At 43.9% G+C, this 11,154-nt stretch overlaps 1 protein-coding gene across 1 annotated transcript; it reads left to right on the forward strand.

Annotated features, from left to right (window-relative positions):
* The first annotated feature begins 5,043 nt into the window (after positions 1-5,043).
* Positions 5,044-8,550, forward strand: LOC124974244 (zinc finger BED domain-containing protein 4-like). The gene is given in 1 exon segment (XM_047537660.1): positions 5,044-8,550. A coding segment is annotated over 1 exon segment (3,507 nt).
* Positions 8,551-11,154: the final 2,604 nt, after the last annotated feature.

Below are 11,154 nucleotides of genomic sequence, written 5' to 3' on the forward strand. Positions count from 1 at the left end.
TATCATTTAGGACAGCCCTACAGTAAACAGGTTTACTTTGATTTCATTGACTACCTCCTTGCTTGGTAAAATACCTGTGTTATGTTCTCTTTAAATCCACATCAAAACCTCCATTTTTGCCTATGATGGAGTAACTAGTAGAAGATTAAAGCTTCTGCTGAAACTACTAGTAGTGCTAGAAAACGAAAATTCTTTTGAAGATATTGTAAAGCTGCTGAGTCAGTTAAGATTCAGGAGAGAAGGATACAGATATGTTCTGTAATGGGTTTTCTCCTGTGTTTTAAAAAATAACCAAAAAGCAACTGGAATAGTTGCATGGAGTTTTTGATAGTTTGTTGTTCTGGCTCAGGTTACAGTGAAATCTGTTGAAGGGCTGTGTCATAAGAGTGAGGACAAACCACAGGCAAGTCAATCTTTATAATAGTGTTCAAACTCAGTCTCAAGCAACCTCTGTTCCTGATTGGATTGAGTTGGTCTGTTCATCTACTTTGACTTCCCTCCAGGAAAAAATTAAATTTTCTTTGGTGGAATGTAATAGCATCTGGAATCTCTGTATTTTTCCTATAGGCATTTCATAAAATCATTCACATAGAGTGATTGGCAGTCAATAAAAATTGCTAAGTGTACAGTAAGACCAAGAGAAAAAAATCAAGAACAGGAATTGTTCAAAACATCAAAATAGTCTTGATACAGGTTACACAGATTTGGTAGTTATAGAGGCATTAAAACATGGATAACTAATCTAGTTATGAAATGCATGCTGAGATTGAAAATTTCACTAGAGAAGTGGGATCTATAGAAAAGAAAAGGAAATTTTTGAAATAGATAAAATATAGTAACTAAAATGAAGAGCCCAATAGATAGGTTTAATTGCAGGTAAGATACAGTTGAAAAGAGGAATAGTAATCTAAAAGATAAATTAATAGAAAGTATTCAGCAGAATATACTTGTCAGTTTGGTGTTATAACCAAACCAAGAGAAGGCATGAAGTCTTTTCAATAATTCACCAAAGTCTGTCTCCTATTTTACAGCTTAGAAGTGAAAAAAGTCTTTATTATACTGTAATTGTAATTCTTGCTATTTCAATGTTTGTGGTTTTATATTTTTCTTGTAGTGTTTATTTTGAAATGGATAGTAAATATAACATTGAGTTGTAAGGAACAAAATTATTGCTACTTGTAAATTTGTACAGGATACCCTCCATTCAGCCTCTAAGCAAACAAAAATTATTACAAAACTAGTATCTTATGCAGAGGTCACCTGTTCAGCAAACTCATCTACTCAGAATAGAGTCTTAAAATGAGACTATAAGTGAAACACAGACAGAAATAAGTAAACAGAGGTGGTTGGTATTACATGTATTTTAGCATAAAGGAGTTTTTAAAAACATTATTTGTAGATAGATATAATTCCTTTATTTTGTTTATTTATTTTTATGTGGTACTGAGGATTGAACACAGTGCCTCACATATGCCAGGCAAACACTCCACTACTGAGCCAGAACCCCAGTCCGAGCATAAAGGAATTAATGAGGACCTTACTCTTATGTAGGATAATGCTTATAGTATAATGGTGATCTGATAAAACTGCTCATTGCAAGTCAGAAAGTAAATCAGAAAGAAGTGATGGGTAAATTGTTGAATAAATGGGTTTGGTGGTCAGTACATTGTTTCATCATTTGTAAGACTACACCATGAATTGTATCATTCATTTATGTATTTATAAGAAAGACAAAATTTTCTCAATTACATTTTGGCATCCTATTAATTGTGAAATACATTATAGTTTCAGAGATGCTATAATGTGGATGATAAAATCAATGGCAATCCTATTTTTAAGTCTAATTATTTGTATTTGTCTGACTTGGGCCAGGGAACTTCTTTGAGAAAATTTCCTAATACATAAAAATGGGATAGTAAAAGGTCAAAGATTATTCTTTATCCTTTCCTCTTTACCTCTTCTAACCCATGATTATATCTGAAGATATCTAGTGACAGGTTCCTATGTGATTGTGATTTGTAGGGATATAATCTTTTAGAAAGTACATTTTTAGAAAATTTCTAGTACTAAATTTCATTATTATGATTGAATTCTAATTATGCAAAATTTATGCTATTCTATTAATGCCCAATTACTATACCATTAATTAGCAAATGCATCTTTTTAAACAAAAGTTTGAATTATGTGATGTTTGGCAAAGTAAAAATTTCTTAATTATATTCATCATATTCCTATTTTGAAGATTCCCAGGAAACCCAGAATGACATTGTTTTCTTGAGCAGTAAAATATTGATAACCTCACTTTTTTGTTCATTCTTTCAGGTATTTTTCAAGCCATATTCAATTGATAGGATGAAAAAGTGTAAGATAAGGCTATCCCTCACTCTTTGAGAAGGCCAGAATATTGGTGAATCATTATCTGAATTAGCTGAACAAATGACTATTAAAGAAAACAGCAGCAAGTTTAATAGTACATATTTGGGATGGAGGAGATGCTTCCCCCATTTAATTTATAAACAATGTAAACTTACTGTCTAGATAAAGTCATAATAATGACCTTTTATTTCTCTCATTCCATGGTGTTTTAGGAAACATAACATTGTATAACTTTCTCATGCTTACTCAAATATTCTACATTCACTCCAACATTTTTACTATGCCTGTCTCATCATAATGAATTATTCCATCCCACATTTCTGTTTTTTACTAGTTCATCTATAATGACATATTGCATATTATCCTAATTGTTAGGTAACCATTTTTAAATTGGTGTTTAAATGTTTTTACTAGTCTTATAACCTGAATTAATGCAGCATAAAAATGCATAGAACATTTGTGAAATGTGTTCATGGTCTCAGCATAGTTTTTCAACATGCTATATGCATATTGATTACTAAATTCTAAGGTTCATCATGATTAAATTTTATTGTTTTACAATTTCATATTTGTTACAGACTCTATAATATTGAAAGAACAAAGAGCAGGTAGGTCCATACTTTTAGTAACAGTCCCTTTTACAATAGTAACTTTGATAATATAAAATTATCATATGAAGCAGCCATTCTGTTCCTAGGGTTATACTCAAATGAGTTGAAACAGGTTTACAAAGTCTTGTTCATATTATTTGCCATTTATAACTAAATAACTTTTATTTTTGGTACCAGGAATTGAACCCAGGGAAACTTAAACACTGAGCCACATCCTCAGCCTTATTTATATTTTAATTTAAGATAGGGTCCTGCTGAGTTACTTAGAGCCTGGCTAGGTTGCTGCAGTTGGCTTTGAACTTGCAATCATTCTGCCTCAGCCTCTTGAACCGCTGGGATTATAGGGATGCACCACTGCACCTGGCCTAAGTAATTTTGAAGTATTATATTATAGGAATGTTTCTACTTGGTGATAGACCTGTGATAGTTTAAAGATTCTTTATATTAAAATCTCAAATTTGGGACAATTATTTCATAGTCTCTGTATAAATGATACTTGTTCTTTTGTTTAATTCACTAATTGACACAGTATTCTGGATGTATTTCAATAGGAATATAAGTTCATTTAAATAAGGATTACATATTTTATATTCTATAGCATGCTTAATTATAAAGAACATACTAGGTAGTGAATTCATGAAGGAATGGATGTAAACAATCTTGAGATAGAAAAAGTCAGCAAATGGATAAAATCATTATATTAGTTTTGTGATGACTAATTTTTATTGCATGAGAAAGGAATAGATATTAGCTAAATTAAACTATTTTAATATTTTTATAAATATTTTTCATAGAAATTATTTTAACACTACTGGTTTGTATGAATAATCCTAGACATGAGTTTATATGTAGTGATCTCTGTTACAACTTTAGTTTTCTGCTTTGCTTTCTCAATCCTTCCCATGTGATTCTGAATCTTGGGCTGGTGATGGAATAATTTTCAAATACTGTGAACACAGAGCCTGTGTGAATACTGGCAGGCCTCCACTGTCTCACAGCACTCCTTCCTTCCTCCATTAGCACAAAGGGCCTTTCAAGAAACCCCCATTGCAGAGACCCCACAGTCTTACTGGAGGAAAATTTGGCTCCATCATGGCACTGCCAAGAAATGGAAGAAGATTTAGTACTTTGATTATTTGTCTATTTTATCTACCTTTCTGATTATAGAACATACATGTTGATAGATTTTAGTCTGCCAGCTCTTATTATCTGCTTTCTTTGCCAGTTTAAAAAAAAAAAAAAAACTAAGTTAAGAGTAGGAAGAACATCAGAAAGATGGAAGATTCTACAGAGGGTATTTTTGATATTACAGAGAAGTAATATTTGAATACCTGTTCATCAGAAAGAAACCAAATCCCATAAGAAGGGCAAGCAGAATTTCAAACTGATTGGCAGCTTAGGGTGGTGTTTGATTTAGGATCACACCTCATTAATGCTTGAAATAATCACTGTAGACTCATACAATAATTAGATTATCATCTCAGTTGTTACTCTTTTATTATTATGTCCTTTTAAATATACAGGAAAATACATATCTGAAAGTTTCTATTTTATGCCTACTTCCCTGATCATTTTTGGTGGTGTCTACTTTTAAAATTTTCAAGCCGGCCCCGCGCAGTGCGGGTCCCTGGGAGGGGCGTAGCGGCCAGTGGGCCTCAAGGGCGGTGGGGGCAGACAAAGGGCTAATGAATGGGCGCGTCAGCCGGCCGCCTGGAGCGGCCCTGCGGCGCCCAGCCGGCGCCCAGATCCTTGGCAGGCCTAGAGTTTGCAGAGTGAGGAGAACTAGGAAGTGGATCTCTGGAAGCATGAAGACAGACGTGCGGAGGGGCTGTGTGTGTGCTGTCGCGGTGGTGGGGCCCCGTCCTTAGGACCAGCAGCCAGTGTCCCCTGTACAGATCTGCGTCCCCACGGCGAGGCTCGCGGGAGCGGCCTAAGAGATGGAACGGCTGTGAAAGGGTGACCGCCATGAGTGCCGGCACTCGGGGGCACTCGGACAAGCTCTCCACCGATCTGAGATTCTAGCATGAGGAGGGAGCCGGGATAGTTATGGTCGGCGATGGAGGACAACCAGGACACTGGCCCCAAAGGGGACAGTGATTTTGTTTCTGATAAAATAAGTTTCAAAATAGAGGAGGAAGAAGATGATCCAGTCCCCAGTCACAGTTTGGAAGGAGTGGACTTTCAGAGTGAGCAGGAGGACATGAGGCACATGGACAGTGGTGAGGAGCAGGCGGAGGGCGGGGTGGGCCTTGCCTACCGGCCCCCCGGGAAGTGCTTCCCTGCCGAGGGCGAGGATGGCTACCGGGCTCTGTTTTCCCAGTACAGCAGCACGCTGTACAGCGTGGCCATGGAGGCCGTGACCCAGAGCCTGCTCTCCAGCCACCACGTCAGCTCCAGGAAGAAGTTTCCAGCATGGAAGCATTTCTTCATCTCCCCCGGAGACAGCACGAAAGCAATATGTAGGTACTGCATGAAGGAGTTCAGCCGGGGCAAGAACGAGAAGGACCTGAGCACCAGCTGCCTCATGCACCACGTGCAGCGGGCGCAACCCACCAAGCTCGGGCTGGAGAGCAGCAGCGTGTCCGCAGGCTCCTCCTTTCCCTCGACCTCGCTCCTGCTTCCGCCGCAGCCTGCAGACGTGGGGGACCTGGGCTCCACTCTTCCTCCTGTCAGACTTGCCCAGAAGATGACATCTACGATCCTGTCCCCTGACCACATGCAGGAGGAGCCCGTGTCCATGGTCTCTTCTGAAGTCCCTGACGTGCCGGTCACTGAGAAGTACAGCAGAGAGGAGGCCCTGGCTGGGTCTTCCCCCCGCCTCGCGGCGCTCCATTATGATGAGACCACAGAGGGCATGGCGGAGAGAAGCCTTCGCCCTCCCAAGAGCACGTCCGGGTCCAGGAGGAGGTCGGTCATCTGGAAGCACTTCTACCTGTCTCCACTGGACAGCTCCAAGGCTGTCTGCGTGCACTGCATGAACGAGTTCAGCAGGGTCAAGAACGGGAAGGACCTGGGCACCAGCTGCCTCATCCGCCACATGTGGCAGGCGCACCACTCCATCGTGCTGCAGGAGAACGGCGGCGGCACAGGCCTCCCGCCCCTGTACCCTACGTCCCCCACCCTGCTGCCCGCCCTGCTGCCTCCAGAGGGGGAGCCGGACTCTGTGTCCTCCTCTCCAGGAAAACCGGTCCAAGAGTGCCCCTCGGCCTCCTCGTCCCTGGACAGGCTGACTGAGGACCTGCTGTTGCACGCACACCCTGCAGGTGCACTTGGGGACGCATCCGTGCTGTCGTCCTCTGAGGATGTGGGCGAGGCCTCTGTGGGCACCTCTCCTGAGCAGCAGGCCAGCGGGCTGAGCCTGAGAAGGTGTGAGTCTGGTGCCGTCTTCCAGCAGAATAAGAAAGTCATGAAGAGGCTGAAGTCGGAGGTGTGGCACCACTTCTCTCTGGCCCCCACGGACAGTCTGAAGGCCGTGTGTCGGTACTGTGACTGCGCCATCAGTCGCGGGAAGAAGGGGGATGTGGGCACCAGCTGTTTGATGCGGCATCTGTACAGACGCCACCCCAAGGTGGCCAGGACCCAGAAGGGCTTCCTGGGTGTGAGTTTGGCAAACTCTCCATATGACACTTTGGCTTCTGCAGAAAGTTCCTCCTCCAAGTTATCTGTCTTGCCAGCGGTGGTCAGAAGAAACCAAGTCGTGTTTCCTGTCAGCAGCAAGAAGACATCAAAGCTGTGGAATCACTTCTCCCTGTGCTCTGCGGACTCCACCAAGGTGGTGTGTCTGCACTGCAGCAGAACCATCAGCAGGGGCAAGGAGCCCACCAACCTGGGCACCAGCTGCCTCCTGAGGTACCTGCAGAGGTTCCATGTGCTCAAGACTGACGTCCACCCTGAGACCACCCCGTCCCGCTCTCCAGGCGCCCTGGGGCCACTGAGCACGGAGTTGTCAAGCACTTCCTCCTTTGATGACCCCAGTGAAAAGTTTTATGACTCTCACCCAGTTGCCAAAAATATCACCAGTCTGATCGCAGAGATGCTCGCCCTTGACCTGCAGCCGTACTCCTTCGTGGACAGCATGGGCTTCAGCAGGCTGCTGGAGTACCTGAAGCCCCAGTACTCGATGCCCTCCCCCTCCTACTTCTCCAGGACCGCCATCCCCGGGATGTACGACAGTGTGAAGAAGATGGTTCTGTCGCAGCTGAAAGAGGCCGAGAGTGGCGTGGTCCACTTCATGTCAGGAATATGGACAGGCACTCAGACCCGCGAGTACCTGACCCTCACCGCCCACTGGGTCACCTTCACGTCCTCGGCCTGCCCGCACTGTGAGGACCACCACTGCTGGGCACTCCTGGACGTGTCGCAGATCGACTGTGACTACGGGGGCGGCAGCATCCAGAAGCAGCCGGAGTGCTGGTGGGACGCGTGAGTGACCACCATCGGCCTGCAGGTCGGCATCACTGTCACCGACAACCCGAGCGTCGGCAAGATCCTGGATGAGGCGGAGCACTCCAGCGTGCCCTGCTTCAGCCACACGGTGGACCTGAGCGTGAAGGAGGCCGTCAAGAGCCAGAGGATGGTGCAGAACGTACTGAGCATCGCTCGGAAGCTGTGCGAGCGGGTCCACCAGTCCCCCACGGCCAAGGAGAAGCTGGCCGTGCTGCAGCGGGAGTACGGGCTGCCGCAGCACCCCCTCATCCAGGATGTGCCGTCCAGGTGGAGCACCTCCCTGCACATACTGGAGCGGCTGCTGGAGCAAAAGCGGGCCATCAACGAGATGTTGGTCAAGTGCAGCTTCCGAGAACTCCTCAGCTGCGACCAGTGGGAGGTCATGCAGTCCGTGTGCCATGCACTGAGGCCCTTTGATGCGGGGAGCTGGGAGATGAGCGCCCACGTGTCCACTCTGAGCCAAGTCATCCCCATGATCCACATTCTCAGCAGGAAGGTCGAGATGGGGAAGGTCTTTGGGGAGACCATGGGCATCGACAGCATGCTGAAGTCGCTGAAGGAAGCCATGGCGAGCCGCCTGTCTGCCAGTCTCCACGACCCCAGGTACGTCTTTGCCACGCTGCTGGACCCTTGCTACAAAGTCTCCCTGTTCACAGAGCAGGAGGCGGAGCAGCACAGGCAGGATCTAATCAGGGAGCTAGAAATCCTGGATTCTACCTCAGAGGACACAGCCACCTCCGAAGGCTGTGACTCAGGGCCCCCGCTGAGAGACTCTGGTGGAGGAGAGAGCCTGTGGTCGCTGGTGGCCAAGGTGAAGAGGGGAGACCAGCGGGAGCGGCTGCCTGAAGATGTGGTGCTGGCCTACCTGGAGGAGGAGGGGCTGGACCACAGCTGTGACCTGCTGGCCTACTGGAACCTGAAGAGGGTATCCTGGCTCGGGCTGTCCACCTTGGCCGTCAGATTTTTGGGCTGTCCCCCCAGTACTGTCCCATCCGAAAAGCTGTTCAGCACGTCCACAGAGAACGGCAGCTTTGGCCAGCCCCAGCTCATGATGGAGCATTTTGAGAAACTCATCTTCCTGAAGGTGAACCTTCCCTTGATATACTTTCAGTATTGAACTCACGACAGCCACCAGACCAGAGCTACTCTTGGCCGCACTGGCTGGCTGTTGTGCCAGGGCTGGGACCCACCCAGCCGGGCCATGTGGGACACCAGGCCAGCATCCGGGGCCGCCTGTCAGCTCACACCGTAATGTCACACGTGCCTTACTCCTCATCAGGCCAGGTCGCAGTGCGTTTGAGAGCCCACGAGAAGCAGCCCGTCTTGTCAATTATGAAGTGGGATGATCAGGTTTTAATTCGTAACTGCAACACTTTTTTAAAAGTTAGTCAGTAATTTGTTTTATTAGAATGCAGACAAGATGTAAACAATTTTGTCCTGAGGCTTTTTATTCAATTGTGTAAAAACCATGAATCAGGTACTGTATTTTAGTTAAATATTGCTTTAATTGCAACAGAACAGCGTTCGTGGCTGTGAAATGAAACCTGTAAATAGGAGGTGGAGGTTAAGCCATCCTGACTGAGCAGTTTGTAACTGCAGGCTCTAAAGTGTGTCGAGGAGTGAAGAGAATATTCTGGAAGCTAACTGTTTACCACAGAGACAAAGTGTTAGGAAACAAAACTGTACTCCAGTGAGTCAGAGTGTGCAGTTGTGGTCATGGGGACATTGGGACATTCCCATTTCAGGTCTGTGCATTCAGGGTTACATGGTCCATTCAGTCAGAGGTCCTGACGGTCTGTCCTGAGTCCTTGAGATCAGAGCCCTGTGTGTGTCCACGCTGAGGACCCGGCAGTGCAGCAGAGGGCCTGCTGACTGCTCTGGTGCCTCTGACCGAGCCTCCCTGAGCACGGGGTGGAGAACACAGCCAGGGGCCCCAGAGGCAGCGGCTGGCACATTATAGTAGTGAGGCTGGCCTTAGGCATTTAGATTTTTCTTTTTTTTCAATAGGGAAGATTCAGTCATCACTGGGGTATTTTAGGGAATCCCAAGGACACCAAATGAAATGATCAGTTGTCAGATTCTTTCAACAGTATGTCTTCAGAGTCTTTGCTTTAATATCTAAATGAGGCTCTTTTCCTCATTTCAGATGGGTAAGCGCTGTGGGTGAGAAACTCGCTCATCTGCTGTGACCGCTTAGGAAGTTGTCCTTTTGTTGAAATGCTGTACCGATGCTTACTCTGAATTCGAGTGGACTGTGCTTTAGTGTGTTTATAAATGATGGATTCAGTTTCTAAAATTAAACTTTTTTTTGCAATTTTCCAAAAAAAAAAAATTCAAAATATTTTTAGTTGCAGATGGGCACAAAGTCTTTATTTTATTTATGTATTTTTATGTGGTAAGGAGTGAACCCAAGTGCCTCACATGTGCTGGGCACACAATTTACCATTGAGCCACAACCACAGCCCTGGTGATTTCTTTTTTTTATTCATGTTTGATTTGACTTTTGCAACATGTTATGTTTTTAAACAAAACAATTCAAAATTTCTTGAATTTTTTTTGAGTACCAGGATTGAACTCAGGGGCAATCGACCACTGAGCCACATCACCAGACCTATTTTATATTTTATTTAGAAACAGGGTCTCACTGAGTTGCTTAGTGCCTCACTTTTGCTGAGATTGACTTAGAACTCACCATCCTCCTGCCTCAGCATTACAGGTGTGTGCCACCACACCCAGCTAAACAGAACAATTTTATTGTTTCATTAGATAATTATATTTACTGAAATTTCTGAGCATTTTTGGTACTGCTTGCATTCTTTCTTGCCATGGCAGATTATTTCCTGATGTGTTTCATGAAATTTGGGAATATGAACTCCTGCAGTTTTTATCTGTGGGTAATATGTATAGCCTTTTCCTTTTAGGTGTAACCCTTCAGAATGGTGTGCTGCAGTAAGTTCACACTGAGAGATGATTCTTAATTTTTTAGGAATTTTTCCTATTAAACATGGCTATTACTAATGTTTAATCATATGAACGTATAAGTAAGGTAAATCCAGAAACAAAAATATGAGCATGTAAGAGTAATTATTTATGATTGTTCTAGTGCTTTTTACTATTGTTATCTATGTGGTAAGAGTTACTCCTGTGGTATATTTATTGCAAAGTACCATGTAATGGTATGCTCCTGCATGTTTTTCCCATTGTTACACATTCAGTGTCATGTTGGTATGAAGTCTGCTATGGAGGACTGTTGCTGAAGGAAATCAGAAAACACTACAGGTCAGGACTTGGCTGACTGTTGATTGTCTAAACCATGGGCTTTTTAGTACATTTTTAGGTTTTGTCGATTATAGTCTCTGTTTCATATTCTTTTCTTTGATTAGTAACTTTAAAGTGCAAAACCAAAACAAAACAAATTGAAAAACATGTTTAGTTCAGGAACGATACAAAAAAATCTATTCTTATACTGGACTCTTGGTCTAGATTTAAGAAAGCAATGTTGAAAGTGTTAGGAAATGAGATGAAATTTAAGTTTACTGGATTACTAGCTTAAGTAGTGAATGGCACAAAAATTGAGCAAGTAAGTGTTCTTATGGTTCGCAAAACTACCAATAAGCAGTTGTATGAATCATACTTGTTTGTTAATAACATAATAACTTGTTTGTGTCAGGTAGTATTAAAGTTTTTATTCATAGTCTAAGACTACCAAACTTACCTTTTA

The sequence above is a fragment of the Sciurus carolinensis genome, unplaced genomic scaffold (assembly GCF_902686445.1).
Source record: "Sciurus carolinensis unplaced genomic scaffold, mSciCar1.2, whole genome shotgun sequence".
Classification (NCBI taxonomy): domain Eukaryota; kingdom Metazoa; phylum Chordata; class Mammalia; order Rodentia; family Sciuridae; genus Sciurus; species Sciurus carolinensis.